This window comes from Oncorhynchus clarkii, chromosome 2 (assembly GCF_045791955.1).
Source record: "Oncorhynchus clarkii lewisi isolate Uvic-CL-2024 chromosome 2, UVic_Ocla_1.0, whole genome shotgun sequence".
Taxonomy (NCBI): domain Eukaryota; kingdom Metazoa; phylum Chordata; class Actinopteri; order Salmoniformes; family Salmonidae; genus Oncorhynchus; species Oncorhynchus clarkii.
Genome location: NC_092148.1, coordinates 92,731,281 through 92,756,356, shown reverse-complemented (window position 1 = coordinate 92,756,356; position 25,076 = coordinate 92,731,281). Strand labels below are relative to the sequence as shown.

At 42.1% G+C, this 25,076-nt stretch overlaps 1 protein-coding gene across 1 annotated transcript in view; it reads left to right on the top strand.

Moving 5' to 3' along the window:
• Positions 1 to 24,414, top strand: part of LOC139376408 (sulfide:quinone oxidoreductase, mitochondrial-like) — a 28,518-nt gene extending 4,104 nt beyond the window's left edge. Inside the window, exons 3-10 of the mRNA XM_071118978.1 lie at positions 935 to 1,105; positions 1,432 to 1,485; positions 2,372 to 2,572; positions 13,857 to 14,066; positions 14,594 to 14,777; positions 22,957 to 23,024; positions 23,148 to 23,326; positions 23,562 to 24,414. Of these exons, the coding sequence (XP_070975079.1) occupies positions 935 to 1,105; positions 1,432 to 1,485; positions 2,372 to 2,572; positions 13,857 to 14,066; positions 14,594 to 14,777; positions 22,957 to 23,024; positions 23,148 to 23,326; positions 23,562 to 23,619 (1,125 nt within the window). The 3' untranslated portion in view covers positions 23,620 to 24,414. The remainder of the gene's footprint in view (positions 1 to 934; positions 1,106 to 1,431; positions 1,486 to 2,371; positions 2,573 to 13,856; positions 14,067 to 14,593; positions 14,778 to 22,956; positions 23,025 to 23,147; positions 23,327 to 23,561) is intronic.
• Positions 24,415 to 25,076: the final 662 nt, after the last annotated feature.

Here is a 25,076-nt window from a genome sequence, read left to right as displayed (position 1 = left end):
TTAGTGCCTTGTTGCAAACAGGATGCATGTTTTGGAATATTTATATTCTGTACAGGCTTCCTTCTTTTCACTCTGTCAATGAGGTTAGTATTGTGGAGTAACTACAATGTTGTTTATCCATCCTCTGTTTTCTCCTATCACAGCCATTAAACTCTAACTGTTTTAAAGTCACATTTGGCCTCATGGTGAAATCCTTGAGCAGTTTCTTTCCTCTCCTGCAACTGAGTTAGGAAGGACACCTGTATCTTTGTATTGATACACCATCCAAAGTGTAATTAATAACTTCACCATGTTCAAAGGGATATTCAATGTCTGCTATTTATTTTATTTTGACCATTTAACAATAGGTTCCCTTCTTTTCGAGGCATGGGAAAACCTCCCTGGTCTTTGTGTTTCAAATTCACTGCTCGACTGAGCGACCTTACTGATAATTGTGTTTGTGTGTGGGTTACAGAGATGAGGTAGTCATTCAAAAATCATATTGAACACTATTCCATATAACTTGTTAAGCAACGTTTTACTCCTGAACTTATTTAGGCTTAATCTAACAAAGGGGTTGAATACTTATTGAACTCAAGACATTTCAGCTTTTCATTTTTTTTTAATGAATTTGTTTAAAATATATATATATACTCTAAACACAATTACACTTTGACATTATTGGATATTAAGTGAAGGCTAGTGACAATTATTATTATTATTATTTTAAAAATCCCATTTAAATTAAGGCTGTAACACAACAAAAATGTGGGAAAAGGCCATGGTGTGAATACTTTCTGAAGGCCCTATAGTCCACTACTAGACCAGAGCCCATAGTGCATTATTTAGGGAACGAGGGTGCCATTTGGGACATCCACAGGCTATTGAGGATGAACTTGTAGTCTAGTGCATGGGACAACATTTATTCAGCAGCATTCTTCCCTGTGTTTCATAGATGCACTACTATCAACCCATCTGGACGTTGGTTGGAGCTGGAGTTAAAAGTGTGGCCTCCTCTGGTCGCCCTACAGCCAGTGTCATACCTCCTGGAATCAAGTGGGTGAAATCGAATGTGCGGGAGATCGACCCAGACACAAACACTGTACGCACAGACAATGGCATGGAGGTAGGAAGGGCTGTTTTTTTACTTTCCCTATCGTTAATTTGATTTAAGACATGTTGATTGACTTGATCAAACGTCATTATTGGGCTTGGTATCGACGTGAGCAAGGCAAAAGGTCAGTCGAGTGTTGTCATAATCTATTTTTTCCCACCTTTCCTGGCAACATCAAATGCTATAGAGATTCTCTTAATATGAAATGGGTCTTGATATGCAACTAACCAAATGTCAATGAAGTCAATTTCAGCTTTACTTGTCCTATCCAAGGAGGTAGGCGTACAATCATTTTCCACCCTACTACTGACTGAAACGTGTTGTCTTCCCTGTAACAGATCTCCTACCAGTATCTGATAGTGGCTCTAGGTCTACAACTACACTACGAGAAGGTGATAATAACATAGATTGTTAGTTTCACTTCCTCAATATTGTTTCAACACAAGACTTACTGTATAATAGTGTAGAGACACGTTTGGACAGTTACATGTGCCTGTGTTCTGTTGTTCTGTTGCCGGTGTTCTGTTGTTCTGTTGCCGGTGTTCTGTGTTCTGTTGTTCTGTTGCCTGTGTTCTGTTGTTCTGTTGCCTGTGTTCTGTTGCCTGTGTTCTGTTGCCTGTGTTCTGTTGTTCTGTGTTCTGTTACCTGTGTTCTGTTGCCTGTGTTCTGTTGCCTGTGTTCTGTTGCCTGTGTTCTGTTGCCTGTGTTCTGTTGTTCTGTTGCCTGTGTTCTGTTGCCTGTGTTCTGTTGCCTGTGTTCTGATGTTCTGTTGCCTGTGTTCTGTTGCCTGTGTTCTGATGTTCTGTTACCTGTGTTCTGTTGTCTGTGTTCTGATGTTCTGTTGTTATCAGTTAGTTATTTGGTGTAGGCTATGGCCAAACAGTAGCCTGTGTTCTGTTACCTGTGTTCTGATGTTCTGTTGTTATCAGTTAGTTATTTGGTGTAGGCTATGGCCAAACAGTAGCCTGTGTTCTGTTACCTGTGTTCTGATGTTCTGTTGTTATCAGTTAGTTATTTGGTGTAGGCTATGGCCAAACAGTAGCCTGTGTTCTGTTACCTGTGTTCTGATGTTCTGTTGTTATCAGTTAGTTATTTGGTGTAGGCTATGGCCAAACAGTAGCCTGTGTGATTTCTGTTTAATAAACTGTTCAATTAGGGAATTCGTTCCTCTGTTGTGGACATTCTTTTATTTATGATATATCGAGGTCGTTACAATTGTTTGCGTCAGTCTCTGCCAATGATATAATCTTTTGGTCTTTTTTTACAATGACTTTCTAGATCAAAGGCCTGCCTGAGATCGATGATTGGGAGGAATTTAAGATTGGTTCAAACTACTCCGTGCAAACCGTGGAGAAGACTTGGAGTGCCCTGCAGAACTTCAAGGAGGGAAATGCTATATTCTCTTTCCCCAACACTCCGGTGAAGTGTGCAGGAGCACCACAGAAGATCATGTACCTGACCGATGCTTATCTCAGAAAGGTACTGTAATACGACTGATACAAAAATACATCAGATAAAGCTTCATAAACAACTATTATGATGACCCTGCATTTTTGTCTAATGATCTGGGTCGTGTTAGCGGACATTTTACCGAAACATTTTGCAACGGAAGTGTTTCTTATTAGACGTGTTCAGATAATATCTTCCTGTTTCACTCCGTGTTTTTTTAATTATTTTTCTTCCATTTCATACCTACTGAACACAACCCATTTCATACCTACTGAACACAACCCATTTCATACCTACTGAACACAAACCCATTTCATACCTACTGAACACAAACCCATTTCATACCTACTGAACACAACCCATTTCATACCTACTGAACACAACCCATTTCATACCTACTGAACACAAACCCATTTCATACCTACTGAACACAAACCCATTTCATACCTACTGAACACAAACCCATTTCATACCTACTGAACACAAACCCATTTCATACCTACGGAACACAACCCATTTCATACCTACTGAACACAACCCATTTCATACCTACTGAACACAAACCCATTTCATACCTACTGAACACAAACCCATTTCATACCTACTGAACACAAACCCATTTCATACCTACTGAACACAACCCATTTCATACCTACTGAACACAAACCCATTTCATACCTACTGAACACAAACCCATTTCATACCTACTGAACACAAACCCATTTCATACCTACTGAACACAAACCCATTTCATACCTACTGAACACAAACCCATTTCATACCTACTGAACACAACCCATTTCATACCTACTGAACACAAACCCATTTCATACCTACTGAACACAACCCATTTCATACCTACTGAACACAAACCCATTTCATACCTACTGAACACAAACCCATTTCATACCTACTGAACACAAACCCATTTCATACCTACTGAACACAAACCCATTTCATACCTACTGAACACAAACCCATTTCATACCTACTGAACACAAACCCATTTCATACCTACTGAACACAAACCCATTTCATACCTACTGAACACAAACCCATTTCATACCTACTGAACACAAACCCATTTCATACCTACTGAACACAAACCCATTTCATACCTACTGAACACAAACCCATTTCATACCTACTGAACACAAACCCATTTCATACCTACTGAACACAAACCCATTTCATACCTACTGAACACAAACCCATTTCATACCTACTGAACACAAACCCATTTCATACCTACTGAACACAAACCCATTTCATACCTACTGAACACAAACCCATTTCATACCTACTGAACACAAACCCATTTCATACCTACTGAACACAAACCCATTTCATACCTACTGAACACAACCCATTTCATACCTACTGAACACAAACCCATTTCATACCTACTGAACACAAACCCATTTCATACCTACTGAACACAAACCCATTTCATACCTACTGAACACAAACCCATTTCATACCTACTGAACACAAACCCATTTCATACCTACTGAACACAAACCCATTTCATACCTACTGAACACAAACCCATTTCATACCTACTGAACACAAACCCATTTCATACCTACTGAACACAAACCCATTTCATACCTACTGAACACAAACCCATTTCATACCTACTGAACACAAACCCATTTCATACCTACTGAACACAAACCCATTTCATACCTACTGAACACAACCCATTTCATACCTACTGAACACAAACCCATTTCATACCTACTGAACACAACCCATTTCATACCTACTGAACACAAACCCATTTCATACCTACTGAACACAACCCATTTCATACCTACTGAACACAAACCCATTTCATACCTACTGAACACAAACCCATTTCATACCTACTGAACACAAACCCATTTCATACCTACTGAACACAAACCCATTTCATACCTACTGAACACAACCCATTTCATACCTACTGAACACAAACCCATTTCATACCTACTGAACACAACCCATTTCATACCTACTGAACACAAACCCATTTCATACCTACTGAACACAAACCCATTTCATACCTACTGAACACAAACCCATTTCATACCTACTGAACACAACCCATTTCATACCTACTGAACACAAACCAATTTCATACCTACTAAACACAACCCATTTCATACCTACTGAACACAAACCCATTTCATACCTACTGAACACAAACCCATTTCATACCTACTGAACACAACCCATTTCATACCTACTAAACACAAACCCATTTCATACCTACTGAACACAACCCATTTCATACCTACTGAACACAAACCCATTTCATACCTACTGAACACAAACCCATTTCATACCTACTGAACACAAACCCATTTCATACCTACTGAACACAAACCCATTTCATACCTACTGAACACAAACCCATTTCATACCTACTGAACACAAACCCATTTCATACCTACTGAACACAAACCCATTTCATACCTACTGAACACAAACCCATTTCATACCTACTGAACACAAACCCATTTCATACCTACTGAACACAAACCCATTTCATACCTACTGAACACAAACCCATTTCATACCTACTGAACACAAACCCATTTCATACCTACTGAACACAACCCATTTCATACCTACTGAACACAACCCATTTCATACCTACTGAACACAAACCCATTTCATACCTACTGAACACAACCCATTTCATACCTACTGAACACAACCCATTTCATACCTACTGAACACAAACCCATTTCATACCTACTGAACACAACCCATTTCATACCTACTGAACACAAACCCATTTCATACCTACTGAACACAAACCCATTTCATACCTACTGAACACAAACCCATTTCATACCTACTGAACACAAACCCATTTCATACCTATTTTTCATACCTACTGAACACAAACCCATTTCATACCTACTGAACACAAACCCATTTCATACCTACTGAACACAAACCCATTTCATACCTACTGAACACAAACCCATTTCATACCTACTGAACACAACCCCATTTCATACCTACTGAACACAAACCCATTTCATACCTACTGAACACAAACCCATTTCATACCTACTGAACACAAACCCATTTCATACCTACTGAACACAAACCCATTTCATACCTACTGAACACAAACCCATTTCATACCTACTGAACACAAACCCATTTCATACCTACTGAACACAAACCCATTTCATACCTACTGAACACAACCCATTTCATACCTACTGAACACAAACCCATTTCATACCTACTGAACACAAACCCATTTCATACCTACTGAACACAAACCCATTTCATACCTACTGAACACAAACCCATTTCATACCTACTGAACACAAACCCATTTCATACCTACTGAACACAACCCATTTCATACCTACTGAACACAAACCCATTTCATACCCACTGAACACAAACCCATTTCATACCTACTGAACACAACCCATTTCATACCTACTGAACACAAACCCATTTCATACCTACTGAACACAAACCCATTTCATACCTACTGAACACAAACCCATTTCATACCTACTGAACACAAACCCATTTCATACCTACTGAACACAAACCCATTTCATACCTACTGAACACAAACCCATTTCATACCTACTGAACACAAACCCATTTCATACCTACTGAACACAACCCATTTCATACCTACTGAACACAAACCCATTTCATACCTACTGAACACAAACCCATTTCATACCTACTGAACACAACCCATTTCATACCTACTGAACACAACCCATTTCATACCTACTGAACACAACCCATTTCATACCTACTGAACACAAACCCATTTCATACCTACTGAACACAAACCCATTTCATACCTACTGAACACAAACCCATTTCATACCTACTGAACACAAACCCATTTCATACCTACTGAACACAAACCCATTTCATACCTACTGAACACAAACCCATTTCATACCTACTGAACACAAACCCATTTCATACCTACTGAACACAAACCCATTTCATACCTACTGAACACAAACCCATTTCATACCTACTGAACCCATTTCATACCTACTGAACACAAACCCATTTCATACCTACTGAACACAAACCCATTTCATACCTACTGAACACAAACCCATTTCATACCTACTGAACACAAACCCATTTCATACCTACTGAACACAAACCCATTTCATACCTACTGAACACAAACCCATTTCATACCTACTGAACACAAACCCATTTCATACCTACTGAACACAAACCCATTTCATACCTACTGAACACAACCCATTTCATACCTACTGAACACAAACCCATTTCATACCTACTGAACACAAACCCATTTCATACCTACTGAACACAAACCCATTTCATACCTACTGAACACAAACCCATTTCATACCTACTGAACACAAACCCATTTCATACCTACTGAACACAAACCCATTTCATACCTACTGAACACAAACCCATTTCATACCTACTGAACACAACCCATTTCATACCTACTGAACACAAACCCATTTCATACCTACTGAACACAAACCCATTTCATACCTACTGAACACAAACCCATTTCATACCTACTGAACACAAATTTCATACCTACTGAACACAAACCCATTTCATACCTACTGAACACAACCCATTTCATACCTACTGAACACAAACCCATTTCATACCTACTGAACACAACCCATTTCATACCTACTGAACACAACCCCATTTCATACCTACTGAACACAAACCCATTTCATACCTACTGAACACAAACCCATTTCATACCTACTGAACACAAACCCATTTCATACCTACTGAACACAAACCCATTTCATACCTACTGAACACAAACCCATTTCATACCTACTGAACACAAACCCATTTCATACCTACTGAACACAACCCATTTCATACCTACTGAACACAAACCCATTTCATACCTACTGAACACAAACCCATTTCATACCTACTGAACACAAGCCCATTTCATACCTACTGAACACAAACCCATTTCATACCTACTGAACACAAACCCATTTCATACCTACTGAACACAACCCATTTCATACCTACTGAACACAAACCCATTTCGTACCTACTGAACACAAACCCATTTCGTACCTACTGAACACAAACCCATTTCATACCTACTGAACACAACCCATTTCATACCTACTGAACACAAACCCATTTCATACCTACTGAACACAAACCCATTTCATACCTACTGAACACAAACCCATTTCATACCTACTGAACACAAACCCATTTCATACCTACTGAACACAAACCCATTTCATACCTACTGAACACAAACCCATTTCATACCTACTGAACACAACCCATTTCATACCTACTGAACACAAACCCATTTCATACCTACTGAACACAACCCATTTCATACCTACTGAACACAACCCATTTCATACCTACTGAACACAAACCCATTTCATACCTACTGAACACAAACCCATTTCATACCTACTGAACACAAACCCATTTCATACCTACTGAACACAAACCCATTTCATACCTAACACAACCCATTTCATACCTACTGAACACAAACCCATTTCATACCTACTGAACACAAACCCATTTCATACCTACTGAACACAAACCCATTTCATACCTACTGAACACAAACCCATTTCATACCTACTGAACACAAACCCATTTCATACCTACTGAACACAAACCCATTTCATACCTACTGAACACAAACCCATTTCATACCTACTGAACACAAACCCATTTCATACCTACTGAACACAAACCCATTTCATACCTACTGAACACAAACCCATTTCATACCTACTGAACACAAACCCATTTCATACCTACTGAACACAAACCCATTTCATACCTACTGAACACAACCCATTTCATACCTACTGAACACAACCCATTTCATACCTACTGAACACAAACCCATTTCATACCTACTGAACACAAACCCATTTCATACCTACTGAACACAACCCATTTCATACCTACTGAACACAAACCCATTTCATACCTACTGAACACAAACCCATTTCATACCTACTGAACACAAACCCATTTCATACCTACTGAACACAAACCCATTTCATACCTACTGAACACAACCCATTTCATACCTACTGAACACAAACCCATTTCATACCTACTGAACACAAACCCATTTCATACCTACTGAACACAACCCATTTCATACCTACTGAACACAACCCATTTCATACCTACTGAACACAAACCCATTTCATACCTACTGAACACAAACCCATTTCATACCTACTGAACACAAACCCATTTCATACCTACTGAACACAAACCCATTTCATACCTACTGAACACAAACCCATTTCATACCTACTGAACACAAACCCATTTCATACCTACTGAACACAACCCATTTCATACCTACTGAACACAAACCCATTTCATACCTACTGAACACAAACCCATTTCATACCTACTGAACACAAACCCATTTCATACCTACTGAACACAAACCCATTTCATACCTACTGAACACAAACCCATTTCATACCTACTGAACACAAACCCATTTCATACCTACTGAACACAACCCATTTCATACCTACTGAACACAACCCATTTCATACCTACTGAACACAAACCCATTTCATACCTACTGAACACAAACCCATTTCATACCTACTGAACACAAACCCATTTCATACCTACTGAACACAAACCCATTTCATACCTACTGAACACAAACCCATTTCATACCTACTGAACACAACCCATTTCATACCTACTGAACACAAACCCATTTCATACCTACTGAACACAAACCCATTTCATACCTACTGAACACAACCCATTTCATACCTACTGAACACAAACCCATTTCATACCTACTGAACACAAACCCATTTCATACCTACTGAACACAAACCCATTTCATACCTACTGAACACAAACCCATTTCATACCTACTGAACACAACCCATTTCATACCTACTGAACACAAACCCATTTCATACCTACTGAACACAAACCCATTTCATACCTACTGAACACAAACCCATTTCATACCTACTGAACACAAACCCATTTCATACCTACTGAACACAAACCCATTTCATACCTACTGAACACAAACCCATTTCATACCTACTGAACACAAACCCATTTCATACCTACTGAACACAAACCCATTTCATACCTACTGAACACAAACCCATTTCATACCTACTGAACACAAACCCATTTCATACCTACTGAACACAAACCCATTTCATACCTACTGAACACAACCCATTTCATACCTACTGAACACAAACCCATTTCATACCTACTGAACACAAACCCATTTCATACCTACTGAACACAAACCCATTTCATACCTACTGAACACAAACCCATTTCATACCTACTGAACACAAACCCATTTCATACCTACTGAACACAAACCCATTTCATACCTACTGAACACAAACCCATTTCATTCCTACTGAACACAAACCCATTTCATACCTACTGAACACAAACCCATTTCATACCTACTGAACACAAACCCATTTCATACCTACTGAACACAACCCATTTCATACCTACTGAACACAAACCCATTTCATACCTACTGAACACAACCCATTTCATACCTACTGAACACAACCCATTTCATACCTACTGAACACAACCCATTTCATACCTACTGAACACAAACCCATTTCATACCTACTGAACACAAACCCATTTCATACCTACTGAACACAAACCCATTTCATACCTACTGAACACAAACCCATTTCATACCTACTGAACACAAACCCATTTCATACCTACTGAACACAAACCCATTTCATACCTACTGAACACAAACCCATTTCATACCTACTGAACACAAACCCATTTCATACCTACTGAACACAAACCCATTTCATACCTACTGAACACAAACCCATTTCATACCTACTGAACACAAACCCATTTCATACCTACTGAACACAAACCCATTTCATACCTACTGAACACAAACCCATTTCATACCTACTGAACACAAACCCATTTCATACCTACTGAACACAAACCCATTTCATACCTACTGAACACAAACCCATTTCATACCTACTGAACACAACCCATTTCATACCTACTGAACACAACCCATTTCATACCTACTGAACACAAACCCATTTCATACCTACTGAACACAACCCATTTCATACCTACTGAACACAACCCATTTCATACCTACTGAACACAAACCCATTTCATACCTACTGAACACAACCCATTTCATACCTACTGAACACAAACCCATTTCATACCTACTGAACACAAACCCATTTCATACCTACTGAACACAACCCATTTCATACCTACTGAACACAAACCCATTTCATACCTACTGAACACAAACCCATTTCATACCTACTGAACACAACCCATTTCATACCTACTGAACACAACCCCATTTCATACCTACTGAACACAAACCCATTTCATACCTACTGAACACAAACCCATTTCATACCTACTGAACACAAACCCATTTCATACCTACTGAACACAAACCCATTTCATACCTACTGAACACAAACCCATTTCATACCTACTGAACACAAACCCATTTCATACCTACTGAACACAAACCCATTTCATACCTACTGAACACAAACCCATTTCATACCTACTGAACACAAACCCATTTCATACCTACTGAACACAAACCCATTTCATACCTACTGAACACAAACCCATTTCATACCTACTGAACACAAACCCATTTCATACCTACTGAACACAAACCCATTTCATACCTACTGAACACAACCCATTTCATACCTACTGAACACAACCCATTTCATACCTACTGAACACAAACCCATTTCATACCTACTGAACACAAACCCATTTCATACCTACTGAACACAAACCCATTTCATACCTACTGAACACAAACCCATTTCATACCTACTGAACACAAACCCATTTCATACCTACTGAACACAACCCATTTCATACCTACTGAACACAAACCCATTTCATACCCACTGAACACAAACCCATTTCATACCTACTGAACACAACCCATTTCATACCTACTGAACACAAACCCATTTCATACCTACTGAACACAAACCCATTTCATACCTACTGAACACAAACCCATTTCATACCTACTGAACACAAACCCATTTCATACCTACTGAACACAAACCCATTTCATACCTACTGAACACAACCCATTTCATACCTACTGAACACAAACCCATTTCATACCTACTGAACACAACCCATTTCATACCTACTGAACACAAACCCATTTCATACCTACTGAACACAAACCCATTTCATACCTACTGAACACAACCCATTTCATACCTACTGAACACAACCCATTTCATACCTACTGAACACAACCCATTTCATACCTACTGAACACAAACCCATTTCATACCTACTGAACACAAACCCATTTCATACCTACTGAACACAAACCCATTTCATACCTACTGAACACAAACCCATTTCATACCTACTGAACACAAACCCATTTCATACCTACTGAACACAAACCCATTTCATACCTACTGAACACAAACCCATTTCATACCTACTGAACACGAACCCATTTCATACCTACTGAACACGAACCCATTTCATACCTACTGAACACAAACCCATTTCATACCTACTGAACACAAACCCATTTCATACCTACTGAACACAAACCCATTTCATACCTACTGAACACAAACCCATTTCATACCTACTGAACACAAACCCATTTCATACCTACTGAACACAAACCCATTTCATACCTACTGAACACAAACCCATTTCATACCTACTGAACACAACCCATTTCATACCTACTGAACACAAACCCATTTCATACCTACTGAACACAAACCCATTTCATACCTACTGAACACAAACCCATTTCATACCTACTGAACACAACCCATTTCATACCTACTGAACACAAACCCATTTCATACCTACTGAACACAAACTCATTTCATACCTACTGAACACAAACTCATTTCATACCTACTGAACACAACCCATTTCATACCTACTGAACACAAACCCATTTCATACCTACTGAACACAAACCCATTTCATACCTACTGAACACAAACCCATTTCATACCTACTGAACACAACCCATTTCATACCTACTGAACACAAACCCATTTCATACCTACTGAACACAAACCCATTTCATACCTACTGAACACAACCCATTTCATACCTACTGAACACAACCCCATTTCATACCTACTGAACACAAACCCATTTCATACCTACTGAACACAAACCCATTTCATACCTACTGAACACAAACCCATTTCATACCTACTGAACACAAACCCATTTCATACCTACTGAACACAAACCCATTTCATACCTACTGAACACAAACCCATTTCATACCTACTGAACACAAACCCATTTCATACCTACTGAACACAACCCATTTCATACCTACTGAACACAAACCCATTTCATACCTACTGAACACAAACCCATTTCATACCTACTGAACACAAACCCATTTCATACCTACTGAACACAAACCCATTTCATACCTACTGAACACAACCCATTTCGTACCTACTGAACACAAACCCATTTCGTACCTACTGAACACAAACCCATTTCGTACCTACTGAACACAAACCCATTTCGTACCTACTGAACACAAACCCATTTCGTACCTACTGAACACAAACCCATTTCGTACCTACTGAACACAAACCCATTTCATACCTACTGAACACAAACCCATTTCATACCTACTGAACACAAACCCATTTCATACCTACTGAACACAAACCCATTTCATACCTACTGAACACAAACCCATTTCATACCTACTGAACACAAACCCATTTCATACCTACTGAACACAACCCATTTCATACCTACTGAACACAAACCCATTTCATACCTACTGAACACAACCCATTTCATACCTACTGAACACAACCCATTTCATACCTACTGAACACAACCCATTTCATACCTACTGAACACAAACCCATTTCATACCTACTGAACACAAACCCATTTCATACCTACTGAACACAAACCCATTTCATACCTACTGAACACAAACCCATTTCATACCTACTGAACACAAACCCATTTCATACCTACTGAACACAAACCCATTTCATACCTACTGAACACAAACCCATTTCATACCTACTGAACACAAACCCATTTCATACCTACTGAACACAAACCCATTTCATACCTACTGAACACAAACCCATTTCATACCTACTGAACACAAACCCATTTCATACCTACTGAACACAACCCAGCATAAAAAGTTATTCTGATCTGATCCTTCTCGAAGAAGACAGGGAAAAGAGCAACTGCCAACGTCGTGTACAACACGTCACTGCCAGTGCTGTTTGGGATCAAGAAATATGCAGATGCATTGTGGGAGATAGTGAAGAATCGCGACATCCAGGTGAATCTCAGACACAACCTCGTAGAGGTCCGGGCCAACAAGCAGGAGGCCGTGTTTGAAAACCTTGACAATCCTGGAGAAACTGAAGTGTTTGAGGTAAACCTTGACAATCCTGGAGAAACTGAAGTGTTTGAGGTAAACCTTGACAATCCTGGAGAAACTGAAGTGTTTGAGGTAAACCTTGACAATCCTGGAGAAACTGAAGTGTTTGAGGTAAACCTTGACAATCCTGGAGAAACTGAAGTGTTTGAGGTAAGTTCCAGGTAGCCTGGCCCCAGATCTGTTTGTGTTATGTTGCCAACTCCTATGCCTATGGTCATTATCATGTGTCACAAAGACCGTAGGAGTTGGCAAGACAACACAGACATATCTGGGACCAGGCTAAGTTCCAGGCAGCTATGATGTACACATGGAGAACACGGAATGGTCGTTCAGAGGGGTTTGTTTTACACATCTGCAATAGATTATCTAAGATGACATAGAAGCTTGATGCCAAGAAACAAACAATCCAGAATTATTCATATCGGAACATTCACTGGGCAACAACAAGACAGTCATGGTTGAATAATTTAATTTGATTCATTGACTGAAAATGAGCAAAAACAATATTTTCTTTCTGTCAGTATGAGATGCTTCACGTCACTCCTCCAATGGGACCCAGCCCGGTGATTAAAGGATCCTCATTGGCTGATGAGGCTGGCTGGCTGGACGTCAACAAGGAGACCCTTCAACATAACAAGTATCCCAACGTGTTCGGGATCGGAGACTGCACCAACCTGCCAACAGCCAAAACAGCTGCTGCGGTGGGTATGTGGTTTCAGTTCTTCTATTTTCCCACTACAAAAAAATAACACCACAAAACACCAAGTTAGGGGAAACTGCTCTTGCAAAACTTTTTTAATGGTATTTGCCTGCCCACCTGCCAGGTTGAAAACCTGTACCTACAGTCAGGTCCATAATTATTGGCACCCTTGATAAAGATGAGTGAAAAAGACTGTATAAAATAAATAATTCAAATACTGAGCTATATTGTATGCTTTAAACAGTTGGGGAATTATATTATTATATACCAATACAATTGCTCAGAGAAAGAGATTTTGTTTAACAAGTTATACATAAAATATATCTAAAAAAAGATAGGGTTTAAAATTGTTTTACTCCAGCACCTTCCACTGTTTTACTCCAGCACCTTCCACTGTTTTACTCCAGCACCTTCCACTGTTTTACTCCGGAACCCTCCCCTGTTTTACTCCAGCACCTTCCACTGTTTTACTCCAGCACCTTCCACTGTTTTACTCCAGCACCTTCCACTGTTTTACTCCAGCACCTTCCACTGTTTTACTCCAGCACCTTCCACTGTTTTACTCCGGAACCCTCCCCTGTTTTACTCCAGCACCTTCCACTGTTTTACTCCAGCACCTTCCACTGTTTTACTCCAGCACCTTCCACTGTTTTACTCCAGCACCTTCCACTGTTTTACTCCAGCACCTTCCACTGTTTTACTCCAGCACCTTCCACTGTTTTACTCCGGAACCCTCCCCTGTTTTACTCCAGCACCTTCCACTGTTTTACTCCAGCACCTTCCACTGTTTTACTCCAGCACCTTCCACTGTTTTACTACAGCACCTTCCACTGTTTTACTCCAGCACCTTCCACTGTTTTACTCCGGAACCCTCCCCTGTTTTACTCCAGCACCTTCCACTGTTTTACTCCAGCACCTTCCACTGTTTTACTCCAGCACCTTCCACTGTTTTACTCCAGCACCTTCCACTGTTTTACTACAGCACCTTCCACTGTTTTACTCCGGAACCCTCCCCTGTTTTACTCCAGCACCTTTCCCTGTTTTACTCCAGCACCGTCCACTGTTTTACTCCAGCACCTTCCACTGTTTTACTCCAGCACCTTCCACTGTTTTACTCCAGCACCTTCCACTGTTTTACTCCGGAACCCTCCCCTGTTTTACTCCAGCACCTTCCACTGTTTTACTCCAGCACCTTCCACTGTTTTACTCCAGCACCTTCCACTGTTTTACTCCAGCACCTTCCACTGTTTTACTCCAGCACCTTCCACTGTTTTACTCCAGCACCTTCCACTGTTTTACTCCGGAACCCTCCCCTGTTTTACTCCAGCACCTTCCACTGTTTTACTCCAGCACCTTCCACTGTTTTACTCCAGCACCTTCCACTGTTTTACTACAGCACCTTCCACTGTTTTACTCCAGCACCTTCCACTGTTTTACTCCGGAACCCTCCCCTGTTTTACTCCAGCACCTTCCACTGTTTTACTCCAGCACCTTCCACTGTTTTACTCCAGCACCTTCCACTGTTTTACTCCAGCACCTTCCACTGTTTTACTACAGCACCTTCCACTGTTTTACTCCAGCACCTTCCACTGTTTTACTCCAGCACCTTCCACTGTTTTACTCCAGCACCTTCCCTGTTTTACTCCAGCACCTTCCACTGTTTTACTCCAGCACCTTCCACTGTTTTACTCCAGCACCTTCCACTGTTTTACTACAGCACCTTCCACTGTTTTACTCCAGCACCTTCCACTGTTTTACTCCAGCACCCTCCCCTGTTTTACTCCAGCACCTTCCACTGTTTTACTCCGGAACCCTCCCCTGTTTTACTCCAGCACTTTCCACTGTTTTACTCCGGAACCCTCCCCTGTTTTACTCCAGCACCTTCCACTGTTTTACTCCGGAACCCTCCCCTGTTTTACTCCAGCACCTTCCACTGTTTTACTCCGGAACCCTCCCCTGTTTTACTCCAGCACCTTCCACTGTTTTACTCCGGAACCCTCCCCTGTTTTACTCCAGCACCTTCCACTGTTTTACTCCAGAACCCTCCCCTGTTTTACTCCAGCACCTTCCACTGTTTTACTCCAGCACCTTCCACTGTTTTACTCCGGCACCTTCCACTGTTTTACTCCGGAACCCTCCCCTGTTTTACTCCAGCACCTTTCCCTGTTTTACTCCAGCACCTTCCACTGTTTTACTCCAGCACCTTCCACTGTTTTACTCCAGCACCTTCCCCTGTTTTACTCCGGAACCCTCCCCTGTTTTACTCCAGCACCTTCCACTGTTTTACTCCGGAACCCTCCCCTGTTTTACTCCAGCACCTTCCCCTGTTTTACTCCAGCACCTTCCACTGTTTTACTCCAGCACCTTCCACTGTTTTACTCCGGAACCCTCCCCTGTTTTACTCCAGCACCTTCCCCTGTTTTACTCCGGAACCCTCCCCTGTTTTACTCCAGCACCTTCCACTGTTTTACTCCGGAACCCTCCCCTGTTTTACTCCAGCACCTTCCACTGTTTTACTCCGGAACCCTCCCCTGTTTTACTCCAGCACCTTCCACTGTTTTACTCCGGAACCCTCCCCTGTTTTACTCCAGCACCTTCCACTGTTTTACTCCGGAACCCTCCCCTGTTTTACTCCAGCACCTTCCCCTGTTTTACTCCAGCACCTTCCACTGTTTTACTCCAGCACCTTCCACTGTTATACTCCAGCACCTTCCCCTGTTTTACTCCGGAACCCTCCCCTGTTTTACTCCAGCACCTTCCCCTGTTTTACTCCGGAACCCTCCCCTGTTTTACTCCGGAGCCCTCCCCTGTTTTACTCCGGAACCCTCCCCTGTTTTACTCCGGAGCCCTCCCCTGTTTTACTCCGGAACCCTCCCCTGTTTTACTCCGGAACCCTCCTCTGTTTTACTCCGGAACCCTCCCCTGTTTTACTCCGGAGCCCTCCCCTGTTTTACTCCGGAGCCCTCCCCTGTTTTACTCCGGAGCCCTCCCCTGTTTGACTCCGGAACCCTCCCCTGTTTTACTCCGGGAACCCTCCTCTGTTTTACTCCGGAACCCTCCCCTGTTTTACTCCGGGAACCCTCCTCTGTTTTACTCCGGAGCCCTCCCCTGTTTTACTCCGGGAACCCTCCCCTGTTTTACTCCGGGAACCCTCCCCTGTTTTACTCCGGGAACCCTCCCCTGTTTTACTCCGGGAACCCTGCCCTGTTTTACTCCGGGAACCCTGCCCTTTTTACTCCCCTCCCCTGTTTTACTCCGGAACCCTGCCCTGTTTTACTCCGGGAACCCTGCCCTGTTTTACTCCCCTGGGAACCCTCCCCTGTTTTACTCCGGGAACCCTCCTCTGTTTTACTCCGGGAACCCTCCCCTGTTTTACTCCGGGAACCCTCCCCTGTTTTACTCCGGGAACCCTCCCCTGTTTTACTCCGGGAACCCTCCCCTGTTTTACTCCGGGAACCCTCCCCTGTTTTACTCCGGGAACCCTCCCCTGTTTTACTCCAGCACCTTCCACTGTTTTACTCCAGCACCTTCCACTGTTTTACTCCAGCACCTTCCACTGTTTTACTCCAGCACCTTCCACTGTTTTACTCCAGCACCTTCCACTGTTTTACTCCAGCACCTTCCACTGTTTTACTGTTTTACCCAGCACCTTCCACTGTTTTACTCCAGCACCTTCCCCTGTTTTACTCCAGCACCTTCCCCTGTTTTACTCCAGCACCTTCCACTGTTTTACTCCGGAACCCTCCCCTGTTTTACTCCAGCACCTTCCACTGTTTTACTCCGGAACCCTCCCCTGTTTTACTCCAGCACCTTCCACTGTTTTACTCCGGAACCCTCCCCTGTTTTACTCCAGCACCTTCCACTGTTTTACTCCGGAACCCTCCCCTGTTTTACTCCAGCACCTTCCACTGTTTTACCCGGAACCCTCCCCTGTTTTACTCCAGCACCTTCCACTGTTTTACTCCAGCACCTTCCACTGTTTTACTCCGGCACCTTCCACTGTTTTACTCCGGAACCCTCCCCTGTTTTACTCCAGCACCTTCCACTGTTTTACTCCGGAACCCTCCCCTGTTTTACTCCAGCACCTTTCCCTGTTTTACTCCAGCACCTTCCACTGTTTTACTCCAGCACCTTCCACTGTTTTACTCCAGCACCTTCCCCTGTTTTACTCCGGAACCATCCCCTGTTTTACTCCAGCACCTTCCACTGTTTTACTCCGGAACCCTCCCCTGTTTTACTCCAGCACCTTCCCCTGTTTTACTCCAGCACCTTCCACTGTTTTACTCCAGCACCTTCCACTGTTTTACTCCGGAACCCTCCCCTGTTTTACTCCAGCACCTTCCACTGTTTTACTCCGGAACCCTCCCCTGTTTTACTCCAGCACCATCCACTGTTTTACTCCGGAACCCTCCCCTGTTTTACTCCAGCACCTTCCACTGTTTTACTCCGGAACCCTCCCCTGTTTTACTCCAGCACCTTCCACTGTTTTACTCCGGAACCCTCCCCTGTTTTACTCCAGCACCTTCCCCTGTTTTACTCCAGCACCTTCCACTGTTTTACTCCAGCACCTTCCACTGTTTTACTCCAGCACCTTCCCCTGTTTTACTCCGGAACCCTCCCCTGTTTTACTCCGGAACCCTCCCCTGTTTTACTCCAGCACCTTCCACTGTTTTACTCCGGAACCCTCCCCTGTTTTACTCCGGAGCCCTCCCCTGTTTTACTCCGGAACCCTCCCCTGTTTTACTCCGGATCCCTCCCCTGTTTTACTCCGGAACCCTCCCCTGTTTTACTCCGGAACCCTCCTCTGTTTTACTCCGGAACCCTCCCCTGTTTTACTCCGGAGCCCTCCCCTGTTTTACTCCGGAGCCCTCCCCTGTTTTACTCCGGAGCCCTCCCCTGTTTTACTCCGGAGCCCTCCCCTGTTTTACTCCGGAACCCTCCCCTGTTTTACTCCGGGAACCCTCCTCTGTTTTACTCCGGAACCCTCCCCTGTTTTACTCCGGGAACCCTCCTCTGTTTTACTCCGGAGCCCTCCCCTGTTTTACTCCGGGAACCCTCCCCTGTTTTACTCCGGGAACCCTGCCCTGTTTTACTCCGGGAACCCTCCCTGTTTTACTCCGGGAACCCTGCCCTGTTTTACTCCGGGAACCCTGCCCTGTTTTACTCCGGGAACCCTCCCCTGTTTTACTCCGGAAACCCTCCTCTGTTTTACTCCGGGAACCCTCCCCTGTTTTACTCCGGGAACCCTCCCCTGTTTTACTCCGGGAACCCTCCCCTGTTTTACTCCGGGAACCCTCCCCTGTTTTACTCCGGGAACCCTCCCCTGTTTTACTCCGGGAACCCTCCCCTGTTTTACTCCGGGAACCCTCCCCTGTTTTACTCCGGGAACCCTCCCCTGTTTTACTCCGGGAACCCTCCCCTGTTTTACTCCGGGAACCCTCCCCTGTTTTACTCCGGGAACCCTCCCCTGTTTTACTCCGGGAACCCTCCCCTGTTTTACTCCGGGAACCCTCCCCTGTTTTACTCCGGGAACCCTCCCCTGTTTTACTCCGGGAACCCTCTCCTGTTTTACTCCGGAACCCTCCCCTGTTTTACTCCGGGAACCCTCCCCTGTTTTACTCCGGGAACCCTCCTCTGTTTTACTCCGGGAACCCTCCTCTGTTTTACTCCGGGAATCCTCCCCTGTTTTACTCCGGGAACCCTCCCCTTGTAATGACAACGACACTGAGCCTTTTTCTAGAATGTTTTATGAGTTGGAGACCACGTTCGGAGGGATCTTGGACCATTCTTCCACACATCCTTCATCTGCTCTGTTTCAAATCAAGTCAAGATTTGATTTGAAACCACAGGTTTTCAATGTGGTTCAAGTCCAAAGACTAAAATAGACATTGTAAAATGTTTATAGTTCAATTAACAATTTCTTTGTGGAGTTTGATTAATGCTTGGGGTTATTGTCTTGCTGGAAGATCTAGTTGCGGCCAAGTGTCAGCCTCCTGGCAGAGGCAACCAGGTTTTTGGCTAAAATGTCCTGCTACTGGGTAAAGTTCATGATGCTGTTGACCTTAACAAGGGCCACAGGACCAGTGGAAGCAAAATGGCTCCATAACATTGAAGGATATCAAGTTGTATGGTGGAATGGTCTAAGACAGGGGTTCCCAAACTTTATCACTTGGGCTCCCCTTCCAGCATTGGGGAACAACCCCCTCCCCCCACCTGCATGCGCCACATCTATTTCTATGGTGTCAAGCACTGTTCATGACACAAGCAGTTCACACCCCTCTTGTTAGTGGAGATAATTTTGTCATGCAAAAGCTTATTTCCTGCAGTTCTACACATTTTGTCATGGGGTGCAAAGAAAAGGTTGCCATTTAAAAAAAAAATATATATATATATATTTTTTTTTTAAATACAACAATGTCTATGGGCAAAAATAATAATTTAAAAAAACATGAGCAGACTAGTTGGGCTAATTGATCTGGACATTTCTGACTAGTTATAAATATCTCTGTAAGGTCTGCAATGACTAACATGACAAGAGGAACTGATGATGTACTACCCAATTTAGATATCACACCTTGTGCAACTTTCAAGAATAAGTTTGAAATGAGTCGACTGAGTAACTTTAAAAAAAACTAAAAAACTAGAAATACACAAACTAAAAGTCAAAAGTTTTAGATCACCTACTTATTCAAGGGTTTTTCTTTATTTGTACTATTTTCTACATTGTAGAATAACAGTGACGACATCAAAACTATGAAATAGCACATATGGAATCATGTAGTAACCAAAAAGGTTTTAAACAAATATATTTTATACATGAGATTCTTCAAATAGCCTCCCTTTGCCTTGATGACCGCTTTGCACACTCTTGGCATTCTCTCAACCAGCATCACCTGGAATGCTTTTCCAACAGTCTTGAAGGAGTTCCTACATATGCTGAGCACTTGTTTGCTGCTTTTCCTTCACTCTGTGGTCTGACTCATCCCAAACCATCTAAATTTGGTTGAGGTTGGGGGATTGTGGAGACCAGGTCATCTGATGCAGCATTCCATCACTCTCCTTCTTGGTCAAATAGACCTTACACAGCCTGGATGTGTGTTGGGTCTTTGTCCTGTTGAAAAACAAATTATAGTCCCACTAAGGCCAAACCAGATGGGATGGCAAATTGCTGCAGAATGCTGGTTAAGTGTGCCTTGAATTCTAAATAAATCAGTGTCACCAGCAAAGCACCCCCACACCATAACACCTCCTCTTCCATGCTTCATGGTGGGAAATACACATGCAAAGAATGCGTACACCCACACCACGTCTCACAAAGACACGGCGGTTAAAACCAAAAATCTCCAATTTGGACGGTCTAATGTCCATGGTCTAATGTCCATTGCTTGTGTTTCTTGACCCAAGCAAGTCTCTTTTTTTTATTTTTGGTGTCCTTTAGTAGTGGTTTCTTTGCAGCAATTTGACCATGAAGACCTGATTCACACAGTCTCCTCTGAACAGTTGATGTTGAGATGTCTGTTATTTGAAGTATTTCTTTGGGCTGCAATCTGAGGTGCAGTTATCTCTAATAAACGTATCCTCTGCAGCAGAGGTAACTCTGGGTCTTCCTTTCCTGTGGCGGTCCTCATGAGAGACAGTTAACTCTAATGAACTTATCCTCTGCAGCAGAGGTAACTCTGGGTCTTCCTTTCCTGTGGCGTTCCTCATGAGAGCCAGTTTCATCATAGCGCTTGAATGGTTTTTTGCGACTGCACTTGAAGAAACTTTCAAAGTTCTTGAAATGTTCCGGATTAACTGACCTTCATGTCTTAAAGTAATGATGGACTGTTGTTTCTCTTTGCGGGAACCACTGGTCTAAGATCCCTCCCAAAGTGTTTTCCAATCTCATAAAACATTTTTAGAAAAAGGCTCAGTGTTGTTATCCTGGAGTATTTAAAACAGAGGTCCCAATCATTTTGACCCCTATCTTCCTCAGATTTTTCGTACTACTTCTCTGAACAATTGTATTGTTATAAAACAATATGATTTCCCAATTGTTTTAAGCATACTATATAGCTCAGTATTTTATTTTTTATATCATTAAAACATTTTTTTATCAAGGGTGCCAATAATTATGGACCTGGCTACATGTAGTATATTTTCTATTGAGCATGGGAAAGATAACATGGTGTATTTTATTTCCAGCTGCTCAGTCTAGTATTCTGGACAGGACTATTTCAAAAGTCTTGAAGAATGAAAAGCCGGATACGAAGGTACGTTACATAACTAACACTAAATCAACTAAACCTAACCTCCTTTTTGAAATTTTACAAATTACGCATTTCATTTTTTCAAAACTACGAGATAACACTGTGCTAAAATACTTGTGTTTACAGTACGACGGCTACACTTCCTGCCCTTTGGTGACGAGTTACAGTAAAGTCATTCTGGCTGAGTTTGACTACAGTGGTCAGCCATTGGAGACGTTCCCCATTGACCAAAGCAAGGAGAGATGGACCATGTACCACATGAAAGCTGACGTGATGCCTCATCTGTACTGGCATGGTCTTCTCAAGTAAGTAGCTGTCAAAGAGATTTCCTGGGTTGTGTTCATTAGGCACCAAAATGGAAAAACTGACTGAAACATGGAGCGTTTAACCAATAAGACACCCTTATTTTCATTTTCTGTTGTATGCCCTAATAAACACAACCCCGTATGTAGACTATAGTGGCAGGAAATAAAGTCTAAATGGATATTTTTGGTGGGGAATATTAGTCTTCAACGTACATCTGATCTTTTTTCCCCAAAGGGGATTCTGGGGTGGACCAGGACCAATCAGGAAAATCCTGCACCTTGGGATGAAATAGAAGTTATAACCTGTTAAGATGTGCTGTTCCAGACTGCTACACTGTAATCTTTACAATAAGCACGATCATTTCATAATACAATTTAAACAAGTCATTGACAATCAATTGGAATCTCAAAGTAAATTGATGACAAAAGTAATATTGCAGCATTCCATGACATACTATCTATCGTTCATTATAAACTGGGTGGTTCGAGCTCTGAATGCTGATTGGCTGAAAGCCGTGGTATATCAGACCGTATACAACAGGTATGACAAAACATGTATTTTTAGTGCTCTAATTATGTTCGTAACCAGTTTATAATAGCAATAAGGCACCTCGGGGGTTTGTGGTATATGGCCAATATACCACGGCTAAGGGCTGTGTCCAGGCACTCCGCGTTGCGTCATGCATAAGAACAGCCCTTAGCCGTGGTATATTGGCCATATACCACACCTCCTCGGGCCTTATTGCTTAAATGTGCTACCAGGCAGGATTTGTTTCACATATAGGCCTATATTTATAAAATGTCAATCTGATAATGGAATGTATAACATTGAATATCTTATAAATGTGATTTACATAGATTCTCACAACTCATATGGATAATTAGGGGAGAATTTACCAGATTTATACTTCAATGCATTGAAATACTAATTTCCAAAGCCAACATTAGATCTCCACAGCTAATGTGACCATCAGCATCACATCAGTAGGCTTCTATTACATAGGATTGTCCTTCTGTCATTTCATAAAGAATATGTGCTATATATTATAAAGATGTGTGTGATTTCAATAAATAACAAATATGTCATAGCTTGTCCTTGCATTTCTTCCAGTGTTCTATTTTGCTGATAACCTATACTGAAGGGCTGCTCCTATGTCCAACAACAAGGGGTAGTCAAATACTGTAATATAACAGCCTTCTCTGTGTAACGGATGTGAAACCGCTAGCTTAGTTAGCGCGCTAAATAGCGTTTCAATCGGTGACGTCACTTGCTCTGAGACCTTGAAGTAGTAGTTCCCCTTGCTCTGCAAGAGCCGCGGCTTTTGTGGAGCGATGGGTAACGATGCTTCGAGGGTGACTGTTGTTGTGTGCAGAGGTCCCTGGTTCGCGCCCGGGTATGGGCGAGGGGACGGTCTAAAGTTATACTGTTACATCTGCTTACAATGACCATACCATACAAGGCACACACACATACTAGTACTCTGCTTCGTAGACTAATGCTGCGTTCCTAACCAAGTGGGAATTTACCACATTACGACAGAATCCACTTGAATGGCCTTCCAACTGGTAATTACTAGTGCGAAACTCATCTATTATCCTGAGAAACTCACTTCTCCCACATGCTGACGTCACCTACTAAGGAAATTACCTCTATAACAGCAATCCAACAACAAACATTTTTTTTTTTTTTTTTAACACTATAATTTGTTTACAAGCATGATAGATTAAGTTTTAGTTTTGTTTACGCAGC